Below are 19118 nucleotides of genomic sequence, written 5' to 3' on the forward strand. Positions count from 1 at the left end.
AACCAAAAAGTATAGTCAAATACCAATAAAATGAGAAAAAAATTAAATATGGATAAATCCACACAGAAATGTAGAAAGAATGTCATACAACTAGAATTCCTAACGTTAGCGCCCTGCTTCCCTGATGCTTCTTCAGGATTAGCACAATTGTTAATACACAGGACTTAAACTGCATTCCACTACGGAGCCACAACAAGGCTGGAAATAGTTTGGGGTTACTTCAGCGGCAGCCGCCGCATAACACTAGGGGAGGGGTGGGGAGGAGAACAGCGACAAGGTAAAAAAAAAAAAAAAAAAGAACTTACCTTGCCTCTGTCCCTGCAGCCTCCTGCCACCTGGCGCTCCTCTTCTTCTGGTGTCCCAGCATTCACTGCTGGGATGCCAGCACAGTCTCCCCAGCAATCCTAGTGCTGCTTTCATGCAAAACTTTGCATGAAAGCAGCAGCAGGATTGGTCGGAGCGGCAGTGACTGCTGCTCAGACACAGACCTGGGGTCTGTGCAGTTGCTCCAGCCCGGCTGTGTACACAGCCATGCTGGAGAAACTATGTGCACATGTGTCTTTGGCAAGCCTCACATGGCCAGCCAAACACACATGCGCACTTAGGTGCATTCTTCCCTCCTCCCCTCTCCCACATCCCATGGCCCAGCCCCATCCATCCCTGCACTGCAGGCTGTGCCAGAAGCAGAAAAATAAAATGATTTAGCATTTTATTTTTCTGCTTCTGGCACAGTCAGTGGGACGGCTCTCCTTCGCTATAGCGAAGGAGCCACCCCTGGGTTACCTCTGTTTCTGTTCGGAGAGCTCCTGACTTGTCACGTTAATCTCAACATGCAGCAGGGCTAAGAATGATTTCAAGACAGTTGTGGCCTCTATATAATGGCAAACTACAGCCTGAAATGTGGCTAAAATAAATAGAATTACTGAGATCAGTTAAGCATTACATTTATCATTTTTGTTCTATCTTTGACAGTCTTCCTTGGTAAGAATCAGATGTTCTGATGTGCGTCCCGAGCAGAATGTGCCATCTTTCTCAAGTTCCACCCTACTGATGAGACTCACACATGACTGAAACCTCTCTTGGGTTTCTGGTGTTTAGTGAGGCTTCAAGGGCTGTATTGATATTAACAGGAGCAAAGGAAATGCCCCACCGCCCTCAGTGACGAGTAAATGTCAGCATTAATTGGGGTGCAGTAAATCTCTCACACTGCTCGTCTGGTGACACTACACCTTCTGCACTAATGATAGCTATGCCGCTGCCTGTATTCTCATTCAGTTAAACAAATATCAACTGAAAAGTGGCCCAGAGATACTACAAAGGCCTGAGCTTAATTCAATAATTCCATCCATCACTTTTTGTGCTTTTTAAGTGGTACTGGCTATATGAGAAAGTGCAAAGCCTCACCCGGCTGCACAACACTGACTACTTTCAGGACTGAAAGTTCTTTGGGATCAGCAGCCCATCTGAAGGTAGAACACACATGATACAACTGCATTCTTTAAAATATGTGACACAGAATATCTCAGCCACGGCATGAATAACTATGATTGCATCAGCATTAATTACATATTTACAAAGCCACTACAACCAGCACACCCACTTACACAAGCTCACCATCTGTGGTGGTTCTCAGCACACCCTCAACCAGGACACCATCAGACTGCAGATTAAGGAGGGTAAAACAAATTTTAAAAAAATAAAGCAACAGGCCTCTTCCATTTATGCACCCAAGATCTGGAACAACATCCCAAATCCAATGCTGCTTCATGTTAGGAAACAGCTGAGGATATACCTCTATATATAATAATACATCACAATGCATTAACAGCCCACAAACCAGCTACCTCTCCTATCACTCATTGACAATATGCTTGTCTTTGACCCTTTACAGGTCCCCAATGACTTTTGGCTTGGTACACAGCTGACCTTCCATCCCAAAGCTAATTGGAAAAAAACAGGGCAGGAATAAATATCAGACGACGGTGGGGGTTATTTCACTGCAGTACCATCAACATCTATTAAGGTTGCATCACCATGAAGTCAGAAGTCTTAATTATGCAGAAAGGGCAACTCTTTTCACCCACACAGCCACTAATTTACTCTGTCATTGAGATAACCTCCCACCCATAGTACTCCGACACAGCTATTAGCTCCACCCATCTACTTGCCACCCACACTCTAAAAATTGAATATTTTGTCCTTATAACTTTTCTCAAAGATATATCTACTGTATGTGAATGCCTCTCATCACGCTGGTTTAGCAGGAGCCTTAGATAACTGAGACAGCTACTCACAAAGTAGCACCTGAACTACCATATACAATACTAATATAGCCTTAGAACCCGCCGTAGCGGGCTCTACCGGCTATTAAAGGCCCGCTCCCCGTCGGGCATTTAACAAGGGAGAGGGACTTTAATAGCCGGTAGAGCCCGCTACGGCGGGTTGTAAGGCTATTAGAACATTCTGCCACTCAGGGCAGAATGTTCTATTAAAAAAAAAAAAGTTCACGGAGCCCGAGGGGATTAGAATCCCCTCGGGCTCTGTGAGGCTTTGTTCACAGCTGTTGCTGTGAACAAAGCGAACATTGGAATGTTGGCGCTGCGGGCTTTTACCGCCAAGTAAAAGCCCGCAGCACTCCATTGTTTTCAATGGAGCCCCCAGTATTCCAATGTTCTAACATGCCTTTAATCAAGTGGAATAACATTTGTTTTTGTTTTTAATGATTACGCCTTCACTCAAAGTTATGTTGAAGAATGTACAGGAACATATATGGGCCCAGGTGTATGAATGTCTGGTTGCAAAATGCGCCAGTATTTTTAAGACCAGTAAAGATTGTTATGAGCTGACCTATGTACTAATAGGTCGTTTTTCAAAAATCCAGATCGTAGAGGGGCACAAGCCAACCTTATTTCATGCACATTAATGAGGTAGACTCCAAGTTAGAAGTCATTAAATGGAGGCTATCAAACAGACGGTGATCGCTGGGGTCATCAGACCACCATATCTGTGATTGCTTTTAAATAAAGCAAACTTTTGTTTTAATTCAGACCATTTTCTTGAAGGTAAATGGGGGTGGAGCGTTTATAAAAAAAAGTTTGCTTTTTTTTTTTCAACTTTGTTTTGGTTTCAAACCTTTGACACATAACATGGAGATTTGGTATTTGGAAGGGATGTCTACAACACGCCCCTTGCAGATAACTAATTTGTATCTATTCACAATTCCATTTTAAGAGGCAGTAAGACTTAAATGGGCTTAGTACGACTGAAAAAGCATTTTTACAATCTCAAACCCTGAATGGAAGCATTTGCAACCATTAAAAAAATACGTAGTAAATCTGGCTATAATCCCTCCTGTATTATTGCTATTGCTTAAGGGTTTAACTTTCTGCAATCTAGAAAAAATAATAATAAGGAAAACAACCTGGTATGATTTCCAATAACATATTCAATTTGGAGAACATGTGCCTTACACTGTCTGCCCACTTGATGGCACTGTGTAGCTATTAGCGGCTTTCTATTAAACTACGAGACTGGCCTACCTGCAAACGTTTCCATGCTCTTTTCTGATTTCCCACCGCTCAGCAATTGTTTTTAATCAGGTTCCACAAATTCAGAATCTAAAGTTATAATTAGCGCATACTGCAAATGGGGCGACTTTCTACCAAACACTCAACCAACGAACCGTCCCTAAACGTTCTATTAAGGCCCAAACTGACATTGACAAGCGACAACGCTTATGCAGCGCTAACAGGCACTTCTAGGTGCTTTGGGGCATATTTATGAGGGGGTTTGCGCCACTTTTGCATCACGCAACTTGGTACACCCCAAATAAGATACATGACGCCACGCAAGGACACTTTGCATGGCCCTGAGTGGTTTCACCAAGCAATGCAAAGCAAATCACTGCGTTGCCGTACTCTGTCCTGGCAACGCCTTCCGTGGGCGTTGCATGGGTGTTTCCACGCAACTGCCATGGACTTTGCTGCATTCCCAGATTTACCAGAACTGGTAAACCCGGTGATGCGCCAACATGCTACGTCTTTTCAGAAGAGGCGTTACAAGGAGAAATATCCTTATTTTCCTTGTTGCTTCCTCTTTCTACATGTGCTGCATTCTGCAGCGCACAAAGAGAGAGGAATATGCCTCAGGGTGATGCTTATGTGCAGGAAGGTGCCCCTTCTCGCACAAAAACAATCCTGCATGCAACAACTCTTGCACCAAGGTGCAGGGTGCCTGCATTGGCACTAGGCAGCCAAGAGGGTACCAGCGCCGGGCAAAACTCAGGAACGTGCTGTATTGACTTAAATACGGCACATTCCTCTCCCTTCCTGGTCACTCAGTGCAGCACAGCCAGGTGACTTGCTGACCTACACTGCATGTGTTTTTCATAAATATGCTCGTATGCATCATGTAGAGCAGCCCATCCGCCCCCTTAAATGTAGGCAGAGTTGTAGATGTCATTTAGGGGTCACCTGGGGTCGCTTACGATCCCTGGCAGTGCCTTTGTGATCCCTGGCCTCAGAGGTGTAAAATCAGTGCCAAGAGTAGAGGGAGGGCTCTGCAGTCCTTATTTTCTACCTATTTTCAGCTTGCTATTAATTAATAATGTCACTATTAGCGTAACAAAAAATGGAACACACTTAGCTGGAATGGTACATTTGGTGGAAGCTATGTTAAGTAAAAATTGTTTTCAATGAATGTTGTTCGCTTAGTGTACCTGTGAGTGTGTGTTAGTGTGAAAGTGTGTGTATGTGTCAGCAAACGTGTCTGTATGTCTAAATGTGTGTGAGTGAATGTGAGTGAGGGTCAGTGTCATGTAGTGAATGAGATTGTCTGAGATTAAGGCCCAGATTTACTATTCTTTGTTGCAAGGCAGCACTGCACCAAAGTTGGTGCACTGTCTGTTGTCAATGGGAGAAAGAAAAAATGTGCCATATCTGATAAGATATGGTGCATTTTCTGCTCTCCCTGTGTTCTGGCGCACTTTTGGCACATACCCTTGTGCTTTGGAGCAAGGATGTGTGCGTTCACTGAAGCATAGCTTATGTACTGGAAGGGATCCCTTTCAGCACAAAAGCTACACTTTATGTTTTTTCCCCACTTTGTTTGAGTGCTGTGCAATGCAGTACACATGCAGAGCTGAAAGAACAAGGAGAAATGCAAACTTGTTTACCTCATTATGCCTGCTTCGAGAAGGCACAAGATTTTGGCGCAATTCTTATCTACCAATGCTTGCAGATATTTATTTGCATACAAACCCAGATGAGGTTGAATGGGAAAAGTAATGCAACACCCATGGAACGCGCCCCCGATGCAAAAACAGGCAAAACAGAGCAAAGGCCAATTTTGTGTTATTTTGAATACTATCCAACACAAATCCCAATTGTAAATCCCACTGGAACACTTTGTAAATTGTAAGTTACAATAGTGACACAGTCCTTTCGAAAAGTGTTAGTAAACCTGGGCCTGAGTGTCTGTAAATATGGGTGCATGAGAACAAGTGAGATTAAGACTTTAAAAGTGAATGCAAGTGATCTAATTGAGAATAAATGTGAAAGAGTGTAGGGGGGTGTATGAGAGTTCAAGCAAAAATTAATGAGTGAGTGTGAGTTAGTGAGAAAATGAGTGTGAGAGGCTGAATGTGACTGAGGATGTCATGTGATGCTTGTGAGTTTGTCGTTGGCCCTGGCATACGGAAGGTTATTATTGCCTCATCAAGATACCCAGGGCAAAATAGTGGTACCTGTATACTTGCAGCAGTTCTTAATATGACAGGCACTTAGGACAACATACTGGTACTGGCACATTGGAGGTAGTTCTTGGCTTGAATGGTACCAATGGCAAAATACTAGACATGGCATACTAGAGGTAATTCATGGCACACAGGGCACCTGAAGAATAATACTGGCATAGTTGAGGAAATTCTAGGCATGTGGACACCAGTGGCAGAATGCTGGTACTAGCACAATGGGCATAATTCCTGGCATAAAGGTGAATGAACTGGCTTATGGGAGGGAGGGCAACCATGACAAAATTCTAGCCCATATTTAGATAATTTTAAACATAAGTGTCTCCTATGGTATATGGACGGCATTTCTGGCACTGGCATACTTTATATAATTAAAGGGGCACCCATGACGAAATGCTGCCCCTAGCACAATGGCGGTAATATTTGATGTAAGGGGCATGAAACACACTGTGTAAAAAATGGGTTCAACTCCTAGGGGACATTAGGTTTTTTGGAGCGGCACACTGTGAAAGGATCTGAATTTTTAACGAATGCCTTTTCATGGCCTATGGCATTGTAGCGAATTTGGGTGAAATTGTTCTTTAAATTGCACTTTTTCACCCCATTATCTTCAAATGTTTCTCTAGAGGTAAACCCCCTAAAAGAGATCTGGCATACTCACTTTGCTCACTCAGGATGATTGAGGGCAAGTGTGGGGTCCTAGAACTTTCTGAGGTCAAGTCATCACCATAGTATAGTTGGTATCTAAAATACTGTGTAAGACTGTGTTATGCTGTTAAAGTAATTGTGCAGTTAAAATGGAACTTCAGCGATGTCAATTGTTGTGATGTTAGGGTTATGTGACATGCCTTTCTCGAAGAAAAAAAATGGCCAGTGAGTCATATGATGCCACTCTCTTGAATTTCATTAAGGCCAAAGGGTATGTGATGTAAGTTCTGCGAAATTTTGGTGAATTGTTGCCCATGGACACAGCAGGGGTTTATTGACAGAAATCTACTAAAAGCAAGTAAAGCAGCATGAAGATAGGTAAATTTGGGTTCAGTTTGGATTCCAGTGGTAAAAATATTGCTCTGTGTCACTCAGACATGAACCTTACTAATAGCCTGCCATCTACACGTTTGTGTTGTGTGTGGCTCACTATACGCTCTGCCCCACCAAAGAAGAGTCTATGGACCACCTGTGGAGAATTAGAGTCAAGTCAAATATGCCCTTCCTTCCATATTCCAGTTCCCTTCATGAGACCAATTATATAAAATAAATATCTGGCATCAAACTCCCTCGCTTCCTTCCCAAATTACCATGTAGTTTACTAATATATGACCTTCACAAACCAAATGCACCATCTGATGTCCTTGATGCCCTTAGACACAGTCCCAGATCTCCCTGCAGTTCTCTCCTCCACTTATTTCCAAATAATATTCATTACCAGGTCCCTGCCTCCTCCATCTGCTTTTCCTTCTCACTGCTATCCTCAGTGCATTGCACCTTCTTTATCATATAGAGTGGAAGTTGTGTAGGAAGGCTTTGTGACCAAGAATCGTTGTTGACCACAGGTGAGATGGAACATCTCCAAGGAATCTGTTCTGGAATGCTGGATTAGGGAGAACACAGGTGAAGCAATTTTACCACTTCCTCAAACCTGTTGTGACCTTTGGGAGGTGGAGGGCGACCAGAAAGTTGATAGATCACCACTCACCATTCCACTGCCTCCCTCATGTCTCTGGAAACCCAAAAGAGGTACTAGATGAGTGTCTGCCACCTGGGAAGCCTTCTAGGTCAGGGCAATAAGGGGAACTAGCTACCTCCCCTGGCTGGCACATTACACTAGTGAAATATCAGGATGGTGATGTCACAACAATGAATTGCTGGGAATGGATCCCTTATTGTTGCATGTAGAATTGATGGTTGATGGGTATGAAGAACAGTTGAAAGCACCCCTTGCTAGATTATATGCCTTATACTATGTATTATATTATGTTTGGCCTTCAACAAAGGCCCCTTTCCACCTCCGGGAACTACTCCATGGTCAAGCTGTGCACAATGAGAAGAGAAAGGAAAGGGAAATATAGCCAGAGCATGCATTTGAAGAGGTACACAGATGATAGATGACTGTTTTCTTTAGGCAGCTCCTTTATGAGTATTAGAGTACAAATGATGATAAGTACCTATCAAGATGCCCCACCAGGAGCTCTATAGCTTCCTGCATAACCCCCCCAGCTCACCTTTCTTATTCACAAATACAAAGGATGACAACCCAAACATTCCATATGGAACTAACATTGCAGACTGGGCAGTGGCATGCCATCGAGGACTTAGATTAAACAGATCTCAACACATTTCCCTCCTTTACAATGAACACATAACCTGAGACATGTAGAAGTAGAACCTAACTTGGCAATTTAGGAAAAAATGGCCTTCTCTACATTTAACCCCAACCATTAAATATAGAAAAATCAACTTGCTGTTCTGTCACTCTAGTTACCCCATCTGTAAAAAGAAAACAATAAAAGGTGGTGTTTGGTGCTCCCCTGAAGACAATGGAGTAGGCAATAATAGCGGGTGCACACCTTCTGATCTAACATTCAAATTCTTGGCTTTGTATTTCACACAATTTATTTAAGAACATACCGCATGCACTAGGCGGAATATCCTAATAGAGTAATAGGTTTTCTACTTAGGGCTACACCAACTGTTAAAGTCCATCTCCCTGAATCATGTATCTTTTTTGAGCCTAAGGTGAATTTAAAGACTTCTGGGTGATGTTAGTTTGTTACTAGCAATATAACCATTTCTACTCACCTGTACTCACATTTAGAAAATATGAATAACACAGCTGAATTCTGGAGAACTTATGGCACATTTGATATCCTTGTTTGCAGTTTAAATTACGGTTGACCATGGTGAGTTCAGCTTTGAGGCATACTACCTCCTGCTGCCAAAACGTTTGTAAAGGCAACCTACCCGCTTCGTCTGTAGTGATCGTCAGCTCGTTGCTTGCCTCACTCTTCCCGATGCGGTTCTTGGCGTACATTCGTATGTTGTAGGTAGAGGACGGATGGAGATCAATGATCGTAGCCTGGTTCAGCTGAGAGGAGACATCCTTGGTCCTCTGAACTGAATCCCACGAATCTACAAAAACACATAATAAATGGAGAAGGAGAAGATCATAGGGGGTTTTTGTCAATAATAATTATAATAATAATTGTTTATTCCACAGCGCTATGGACTGGTGCGGGTTTTTCCTACTTGTTCTACACCTCTAAAACTAAAATTCCTTGTTAAATTTATCACAAAATTCCTATTTTAAGCTCATGATGGTCTCATCACTTACACTTAGATGTAGCACACATGCTCATTTGATTCATCTTCATAAATGTGCCCAAAGCACTTTGCAATTTAAACACATTATATGAAGGAAAGGTAAGTTTTGAGAACAGCTGGCACTTTTTTCGATTTGTAAGAAATTATTTCACCTACAGCAGTAGTTTTAGAGATCATCCCTGGTTTCAGACATGGCCCACTGATCTCAATTCACTCTTAAAATGCATCTTCTATTGTTCAGTCATAGAAAGTATGTGGGGTCCAGTGTCCCCTCTCTAATACAGATTCTGGGGAGTGCACCATCTCTGATTTTGTTGTTGTTCTCGCCCCCACTACCCACCACTGATAGGATTATTACTCAATGAGATCCTCTCATGATTTTTAGTCCTGTCATCATCATTTTGGTTATCCCTTTTTCTGTTTTTCTTTTTTATTGTTTGGATCAATTTTCTATATTTGAACAGTCTAATTGTTCTCTTTCAAGGTTTTGTTAAACTCACATTCCCAGCCATTGCCTTATGTCGATATACGTCAAGGTGGAGAGTATGATCAAACTGTTCAGTGTTTACCCCATTGCAATTTCTTCTCCTCCTCCAGCCTTCATGTTGTGGTCACTTTTTGGGGATTCAAGGAGAAATCTCCCAGACTATTCTCTCGCAGTTTTAGGGCTGCATGCAGCAACAGGTTGTAACCACCCTCCAAACCCCACAGATACAAAGTCACACCCCAAATGAAACTGCCTTTCTACCTCTATACCTGGCTCTGCCCTTAGTTACTCGAATACCACCTTTCTACCCCTTTTTTTTTTTTAATCAAATGTGCTTAATTCAACCAGACAAAATGATCAAACGCTACCCAGTCCGACCCACGTACGTGCATCTTAGACGTAACTAATATCTCTGCACTGTCAGCTTGCAATGACTGAGATCCAATTTGCCACAGCACTGATTATATTTACATCTCACTCTGCTAGGTCATAAGTGTGATAGAAATCAATACACAAACAAGTTCAGATCTGCTTCACAGGACCACTATCTTTAACAGAAGTGGATGATACTGTCCCTTTAAATGCATCATGGGTCTGCTAAGCAGTCAGTTTTTTTCTTGCACGAAAACAGATGAGCAGGTGTTCAGAAAACCTGCCAGCACTGAATATTGCCAATATAAATGACCTATTAAAATGAAACCTCAGCTTAAGGAATGGAAATTCCTTTATTGCTCTTAAATCACCTTGCTGGAGTTTTATAAGTAATTACCACCACCATGGTGTTGTCAACAACTCTTGTAATCAATAGTTTTAATCTGTGTCTTAGCAGTGATAAAAAAACATAATCATCTGGTGCAAGCAGGGTGAACCTGGGGGTTTTCATCTCTTCTCTCCTTTGGCTTGACTCACTGCCGCTACCTCGAGTTTCGCCTAAAGTCCATAGTCATAGTTTATAGTCCCTATAAACATCCGACATTTATTATGGGGCAATATAGCATAGGACGATGCACCGATCAGAGCATGTCAATGATCATATCTGCTGTTTTATCATCATTCCTATAAGTCAAAAAATTCAGGATTGCCAATTTTAGGAATATAGCAGTGTGCTCAAACTATGAAAGAAGCACTTTGGGCGCTATGACGATTCTCCTTCACATGATATATCTCACACAACTCAATCCAACGCCTAGCTGTCAACACACTAGCAAAATTCAAAAGGACGTCAAAACAATCTCTTTCAGTGGTGATATGACTGAATGAATGAATGAGCTGATTTTTAAAGTGCGAATAGCTGCCCCAAGTGGCCTTCCATCAGTAACTAAATAACTAAGACACTAAAAAGCTTCCAGTTACACTGAGGGGAACAATCATATTTTCGGAAGCTTCTGAAAAAGATTCTCTGACTTGATTAACGAATAACAAGGGAGTTAATTTGAAGATTTAGCTATTAGGTAGGAACATTAATTTCCTCCAGTTCATTGCTGTTTAAATTGTGGGATGTTAAATAATAAAGCCGTACTTATTCTCAAGACTCTAACAGCAAAATAAGGAAGAAACGTGCCGTGTATGTACGATTAACCAATAGTGTATCACGCTCTGTGGGCCAACATCAAAGCTTTGACCTGGAGGCATTGCATCACTGGTAACCAGTGCAAATGTCTGAGATGATGTGATCTAAAGCAGCGCTGGGACCATCCAAGGACCAGACCTGCTGCTGCATTTTGAGCAAGCTGTAATCAACATAGCAGGACTTTGGGGACACCCAAATACAGTCTTTAAACATAGCTCTGTCTGGGCATAGTTAGTGCTTGTGCCACTGAAATACATGTCTCATGAGGAAGAATGTAAACATTATTTTTAGAGCATTCAGAATCCAGAAACACAAGTCAGTAACTGCCAGCACCTGGGGACAAAAAACAGCTCATTATCAAATTTGAGACCCATATTTCTAGCTGTGGATGCTTGAGAAGGGCGAGGAGGTAAGTCTTCAGGCCACTTCTCAATGACTTAGAATACTTTTCTCTCGGGCTGACGAAAATAATTTCTAGCTTATCACAGTTGCATTTAAGCAAACTATTTTGCATCCACTCAATGACTTTTGTTAAACACATTTTATAGGAAGCAACCAGAATGTTGTTAGAGCATTCACTCAAAACGATCAACTCAGAATCATCAACTACCTTAATTTCAAATGATTCAAATAAATGTCTCAAGAAGGGACCTGTTAACATTAAATAAGGTAGGGCTCGGTGTTGACCCCCGGGGGACGCCCCAGTTGAGCCATTTATTGCCTAATGCAAAACAAGATAAACTGACAGAGGGTTGGCTATCTGACAAAAAGGACAGAAACCATCCGAGTGGCAGGCCGGAATCAGACAAGCTTTGAAGAAGTAAAGGATGAGATACAGTGTTAACAAAGTGGAAAAATCAAATATACTCCCTCATCAAATCTCTTTCTCCAATCTCTCCCACTAACTATATGGATATCACACCTCCTTCCTCCACACTCATATCTTGATTTCCTCTATCCTATTTCTCCCACTGCTCAACAAAACACACCATGACAAATGATCTTTCCAACTACTGCCCGTCACTGATCTCCCCTTAATCAGAAAGGGCCCTAAAAAGAGAAGCTGCACTGAAAGTGCAAGACCACTCATTGACCCACACGCATGTTCACGCACACCAGTATCTCAATTTCTTTCAGAATCTTAGAATAGTCAGAGGAGGAGGGAATGCTGATCCATATCCAGAGGGTATAAATGGAAAAGGCCTGCCTTCTAGTCATTTACGTTTCACATTGCTTTGTCTCCTCTTTTGGAATGGCCTGACTCCCAGCATGGCATTGGGAGTCTGAGATGGATGGTTTCTTGTCCAGGTATGTAGGGGTATCATTTCTGGCCTTGCTTTTGATGGACATGGTATACTGCTGGACTCGATGGGACTATGTGGATGAACTAATTTAAGCCACTGATACATTGCAGCTTGGAGGATGCCTTGCAATGCTGCCAGCGTGGTACTGGAGAGATTGTTGAGAAAAGCATTGCTTCCACCTAGGTGGGAGAGGACTTCCACCTGCTGTTCTAAAATATGCTTCTGAGAGGAAGGTCTTCGCTTTGTTCAGGAGGGAGGGATGGTAACATGATATCTCTCTTAGTAATGTGTTCTTTGAGGTCTGTATTCATGTTATTTAGCAGTTGCAGGTTACAGTCACATTGGTCCATGCCAGAGAGCCTCACTTAAATCGGAGTGTTTGGCGCTATTTGAGATCTAGAATTCAGTTTTTGTCACAATGAGCTCCAGGTAGGTACTTGACATCCAATTCTGTATCAGCTTCATATGGGTCTTTGCATTAATCAAAGCCACTGGGTGATGAAGAGTTTGAGGTGGAGTTGATAGTCACCAGCATGTTTGTATGAATCCTAGTGATACGTGGGATTCTCTGTCGCAGCAGGGGTAATCCTGGTACACTTGTTGGTATCTTTGTGTTATTTAGTATGTACAGACTTTATTGTTCACTGAGTTGAAACTTCAGTTCTCAGTTATTTCCAATGTATCTGTCTGTATAACAGATGTCTGTGTGAGTGCTACTGTGCCAAATGTTCAAGTGCCAACCATTTCTGAATTGCTTGTTTTGTCATTGTGCAAATGCTGGGAGCTGGTGCTGGTTTGGAAAGAGAGGCTCTGGGAGATTGGAGCAGAGGACTGATGTGGTGGGAGGCAGATATGGAAGAGAGAAGAGGCAAAGGGCAAAGACCACAACCTATATCCTGGTTACCTAATAGAAGCCTTTTTAAGGGTAGCTCCTGGAGTAATTCGTATTTTAATAGTTAAAATGTGCCTCTCTCTGTATAATTCTCAAAAAGGGCAGTGGTTTCTGAGACCACAAATGTGTTTCAGTGACCCTCCACTCCCTTTCTAAGTAGAAGTGCTCCTCAGTGGGAAGAGGGCCTTGAAGTAAGAGTATTTTTCATGGACAGCCAATATTCTACAAACACGACAGCACTGAGCTAACAGAATGATTGTCTTGTGTGGCTATAAGTACTACCGAACAGTCAGGTGAGACTGAAAGATGGTGATGGATGAGTGTGGTAATGAAGAGCAGGGACACATGAACAGACACCCTGCTATAACACCCACTACAAGTCACTACAGTCACATTAGCATCGTGTTCATAACAAGATTAATTATCATAATTAAACAAGGGTAAGGGACAGGGCTACAATTGGACAACAAAGTGAGATATAAATAACGTTCAGATCCAGCAGAAATAGTGGCATTTAACATTCAGTTGCCTGATAAATGTTTTAATAAATAAAAATACTTTTTAATACCCAAACATTTGGTGTGTATTATTGTTTATTATGTAACAACAAATGCACCTGTATTTTCTTTGCCAGTACACTCAAGAATTTACAAGTATTGGAAATATATATATAAAAATATAAATAAGTGGATCCCGTGCACACTGTGTCACTGGAACCAAGGTATACCAAGTTGATGTGCCCGTAACATGGGAAAACCAGTCCTGGGTTTGCTTGTGTTATGATTCAGGGAGGACTTGGCTCTGCAGTTTATGCTGGACAGCCCCATTGGAGTGTAGTCAAGACTGATTTGCATATAGCTGGGTCCAAGCTGAGGCGGCAAAATAATGATGGACAGGGATGCGGCCTGAGTAATTACCAGTGGCTGGGATTAATTCAAGCATTCCATCAATCACTTTTTGTATACTTTAGTGTACTTTAGTATGAACATAGTACAAACATAAATAGGCAAAACTGGGGCACTATCTATTTAACTGTGTTGAAGTGTATTATCTTGAAAAGTGTTTACATTATTCTTTACATCTGACATGCATTTTCACATTAAAGAGGCTCCAAATAATTTAGATTGGCTTAGCCTCAGGTTATTGCTAAGAGAGCGAGACCCCCTTATCTGTTAGATCACAACAGCAACACAAAAGGATGATGGACAGAGTGTGGAAGCCTTTTAAACCCTATATGGCTGTGTCCAAACTGGGGTGGCATAGTGAGCAAAAAAATAAGGATTTAACCCAGATCTGTGACTGGGGGTGAGTGTCTGAAAAGTTTCAGCACTCCGTCCATCAATCAATCAATCGATCAAGGATTTATAGAGCGCACTACTCACCCGTTAGGGTCTCAAGGCGCTTAAGGGGGGGGGGAAGAGCTACTGGTCGAAAAGCCATGTCTTGACGCATTTCCTGAATGATAGGAGGTCTTGGGTCAGGCGGAGGTGGAGCGGTAGGGAGTTCCAGGTCTTGGCGGCTAGGTGAGAGAAGGATCTTCCTCCGGCAGTGGTGCGACAGATGCGGGAGACATAGGCGAGGGCGAGGTTGGTGGAGCGAAGGTTGCGGGCGGGGGTGTGTAAAGTGAGTCTGTCGTTGAGGTAGGCAGGACCTGTGTTGTGGAGGGCTTTGTGTGCGTGGATGAGGACTTTGAAGGTGATCCTCTTTGATAACTGGTAGCCAGTGTAGGTCTCTGAGGTGGGGTGAGATGTGGTCGTGGTCGAGGCGGGCGGACGCGTTCTGGATTCTTTGCAGCTTTGTTTGGAGTTTGTTTGTTATTCCTGCATTTAGGGCGTTTCCGTAGTCCAATCGGCTGCTGACCAAGGCGTGGGTGACGGTTTTCCTGGTTTCGACACTTGAAGATTTTGCGGAGCAAGCAGAGGGTGTTGTAGCAGGAAGAGGAGATGGTATTGACCTGCTGAGTCATGGTGAGTGTGGACTCCAAGATGAAGCCCAGGTTGCGTGCGTGGGTGGTGGGTGAGGGTGCGGATCCTAGGGAGGTGGGCCACCAGGAGTCGTTCCAAGCTGAGGGGTTGGTGCCAAAGATGAGCATTTCTGTCTTGTCTGTGTTTAACTTGAGGTGGCTTGATTCCATTCAGCTGGCGATGGCGTGAAGTCCGTTGTGGAGGTTGTCCTTTGCAGTTGTAGGGTCTTTCTTGAGGGAGATGATGAGCTGAGTGTCGTCTGCGTAGGAGACTATGTTGATGTGGTATGTTCGTGCGATGTTGGCGAGGGGGGCCATGTAAACGTTGAAGAGTGTGGGGCTGAGCGAAGATCCTTGGCGGACGCCACAGGTGATTCCGGAGGCTTCTGACAGGAACGGTGGGAGGCGGACTCTCTGGGTTCTGCCCGTGAGAAATGACGAGATCCAGTCCAGTGCTTTGTTGTGGATTCTAGCGTTGTGGAGGTGTGTGCGGAGAGTGTGATGACATACCGTGTTGAAAGCTGCGGAGAGGTCCAGGAGGATGAGTGCTGCTGTTTCTCCTTCGTCAAGCATAGTCCTGATGTTGTCTGTGGCAGCAATGTGTGCGGTCTCGGTGCGGTGGTTTTTGCGGAATCCGGATTGGGAGGTGTCGAGTGCCTTGCTGTCTTCCAAGAACCGGGATAGTTGACTGTTCATGATTTTTTCGATGACCTTGGCTGGGAAGGGGAGGAGGGAGATCGGTCGGTAGTTCTTGGGGTCGTCAGGGTCTGCCTTTGGTTTCTTTAGCAGGGCGTTGATTTCTGCGTGCTTCCACCTCTCTGGGAAGGTGGCTGACTCGAAGGAGCTGTTGATGGTGTTGCAGAGATGGAGAGCGATGATGGTGTTAGCTTTGTTGAAGATATGGTGTGGGCTGGGGTCCGATGGTGATCCGGAGTGGATGGAGGCCATGGCGTTGGCGGTGTCTTCTATGTTGACGGGGGTCCAGGTGTGGAGGAAGTGGGCGTTGCTTGGAGTATTGGTTTCGTAGGTGTTTGTAGTTAGCTGGTGGGTCTGGGGGTTGAAGCTGTTGTGGATTTCTTCTATCTTTCGACGGAAGTGGGTTGTGAGCGAGTTGCAGAGCTCCTGTGATGGCGGGGGTTCGTTGGAGCAGGTCCTGGGGGTGGAGAGCTCTTTGATGATGCCGAAGTGCTCTTTGCTGTTGTGAGCGTTGGTGTCAATGCGGTTTTTGAAGTGGGTCCTTTTGGTGGTGCGGATCGGTTGGTGATGTTTGCATAGGGCATCCTTGAAGGCAATGTGGTTGGAGTCACGGTGCCAGGTTTTTTCCATTCTGTGACATAGCCGTTTGGATTCCTGTAGGTCTGGGGTGAACCAGCTGGCCTTGATTCTGTGGGGGGTGTTTGGGTGTTTTTTGAGCGGTGCAAGTGTTTTGGCGCAATCTTCTATCCAGCGATGCAGGTTGGTGGCGGCTGTGTTGGGGTCCGGAGTCCCGGGAGGGGGCCCGGGCGAGGGTGGAGATCAGTTGATCCATTGATATTTTGCTCCAGTTGCGTCGGGGAGGTTGTGTGCGGTGGTGGTGAGTGACTGGTTTCTGGTAGGAGAAATGGATGCATCGGTGGTCTGTCCAGCTGAGTTCGGTGGTGTGGCTGAAGGAGACGTGGCTGCTGGCTGAGAAGATGGGATCGAGTGTGTGGCCTGCGGAGTGGGTGGCTGAAGTGAAGAGTTGCTTGAGGCCAAGGTTGGCGAGGTTGTCGATTAGGTTGGTGGTGTTGGTATCGCTCTTATTTTCCAGGTGGGAGTTCAGGTCGCCGAGGAGGATGTAGTCTGTTGAGGCGAGGGCTTGGGACCTGATGGTGTCGGCGATGTCGGCGCAGAACTGCGGTCTAGGGCCAGGGGGTCTGTAGACCAGTGTTCCTCTGAGTGTGTTGTTGGCGTGGATGTGGATTGTGAAGTGGGGGTGCTCGGCGGATTTGATGGTGTCGTCGGAGTTGGTGGAGACTCTTATGGTGTTTTTGTTGACTATGGCGATTCCTCCTCCTGGTTTGTTGCTGCGGTCTCTTCTGGTGATCTTGTAGTTTTCTGGTATGGCTATGGCTATGTCTGGTTCTGAGGCAGAGTTCATCCGGGTTTTGGTGAGGAATGCGATGTCGTGCAAGTGTGTTGTCAGTAGGTCCCAGAGTTCAATTGCATGTTTGTGGACGGAGCGGGTGTTCAGCAAGATGCATCTTAGGCGGCTGGCTGTTGTTTTGATATGGTGTTCGAGGGTTAGGTTGCAGGTGAAGTTGCAGGCTTTGCAGGAGAAGGGTCCTCTGGTGCGCGTTGGTGTGGACTGGAAGCAGATAGAGGAGCGTCCTGGATTGAAGGCGTGGAGTTCGTCGGCAGTGTAATGGTGAATGGTGGCACGGGGGCGTGCTGGGCGCGGTCTTGGCGCGGACGGGCGCAGACGGGCTTGCCTTTGCAGCCGGCATAAGAGGGGCGGTGGGAGGGAGTGGCAGCTGGGAGGAGGGGACGGATAGACCAATGGAATGGCAGGGGGGTGGGGCAGCCGGGCTCCGAGGCGGGAAACCACGGGGGAGGCAAGAATGGAGGAGACTTGAGGAGGGAGGGGGGCGGGACGCAGCAGCTACGAGGAAAAACGCAAAAAAACATGGGGAGTTCCAAAAAAGGATTCCAATAAGAGGAAAGGCAGCTGGCAGTAGCGTAGGTGACGAGGAAGTGACCTACTTGCTAAAAGCAGGGTCAGAGGTAGCTGCCTTCACCACGCTGCGGCGGGCATAAGAGGGGAGGTGGGAGGGAGTGGCAGCTGGGAGGAGGGGGTGGGTAGACCAATAGAAGGGCAGGGGGGGCGGGGTAGCCAGGCTCCGAGGCGGGAAACCACGGGGAAGGCAAGAATGGAGGAGACTCAAGGAGGGAGGGGGGCAGGGTAGCGGGGACGCAGCGGCTACGAGGAAAACCGCAAAAAAACGCGGGGAGTTCCAAAAAAGGATTCCAACAAGAGGAATGGCAGCTGGCAGTAGCGTAGGTGACGAGGAAGCGACCTACCTGCTAAATATACTGCATCATACTTTTGTTTTGCTAAAGTCACAGTAAGTTTCCAGGGTATGCCCAGACGTGGGTTCCTTGCACACTGTGCCACTGGATTCAAGCTAGCCTGGCTGTTGAGGGGTGATAGCCCAAAACCGGTCCTAGGATGCTTGTATCCGTTCCCCAGAGGACCTGGCCTGGCACTTCGGGCTGTACTGTTCCCATGGGCAGCAGGGTCAAGACTGATTTGCATATGGCTGGGTCTAAACTGGGATGGCATGGTGAGCAAATGATCAATGGATTTAACCCAGATCTGTGACTGGGGGTGAGTGTTTGAAACATTTGAGCATTCCATCCATCATACTTTTGTGTTGCTGAGATCACAACAGCACCAATGATTGAAACCGGGAAGGGTTCACAATCCACTAGCATTATGTTGTGCTAGAATAAGGGTTAGCTAATCGAGAACCAATCAACCAAATTATAAGGGAACCCACTACATATGAATAGATCTTGATGCAGTTGTCATTGAGTACAGATCTGATGGGTCCTATGTTGAGGCTCAAGGTGAATGGGGAAGGTAGAATCCTGGAGTACTACGAAAGAGAGAGGGAGTTTCAGGGATCTTGTGCTTCCTATCGGGACAAGCTTGAAAATCTTGGTAAGGAAGAAGGTAGAACTTTGGAGGACAGTGTCTGACAAGACTATGGGGCTCATTATGTGTTTGGCGAGCGGTGGAGGCCGCCCCCCAAACACATTGGGCCAGAAAACCACCACTCCGATTTTCCATCCGCCGGCCCCATTACGTGTC

General features: G+C 44.9%; 1 protein-coding gene across 1 annotated transcript in view; it reads right to left on the bottom strand.

Moving 5' to 3' along the window:
- The window catches only part of DSCAM (DS cell adhesion molecule), a 1000736-nt gene that overhangs the window by 302776 nt on the left and 678842 nt on the right, over nt 1–19118 (bottom strand). Inside the window, exon 15 of the mRNA XM_069202587.1 lies at nt 8711–8878. Within this exon, the coding sequence (XP_069058688.1) occupies nt 8711–8878 (168 nt within the window). The remainder of the gene's footprint in view (nt 1–8710; nt 8879–19118) is intronic.

The sequence above is a fragment of the Pleurodeles waltl genome, chromosome 8 (assembly GCF_031143425.1).
Source record: "Pleurodeles waltl isolate 20211129_DDA chromosome 8, aPleWal1.hap1.20221129, whole genome shotgun sequence".
NCBI lineage: Eukaryota > Metazoa > Chordata > Amphibia > Caudata > Salamandridae > Pleurodeles > Pleurodeles waltl.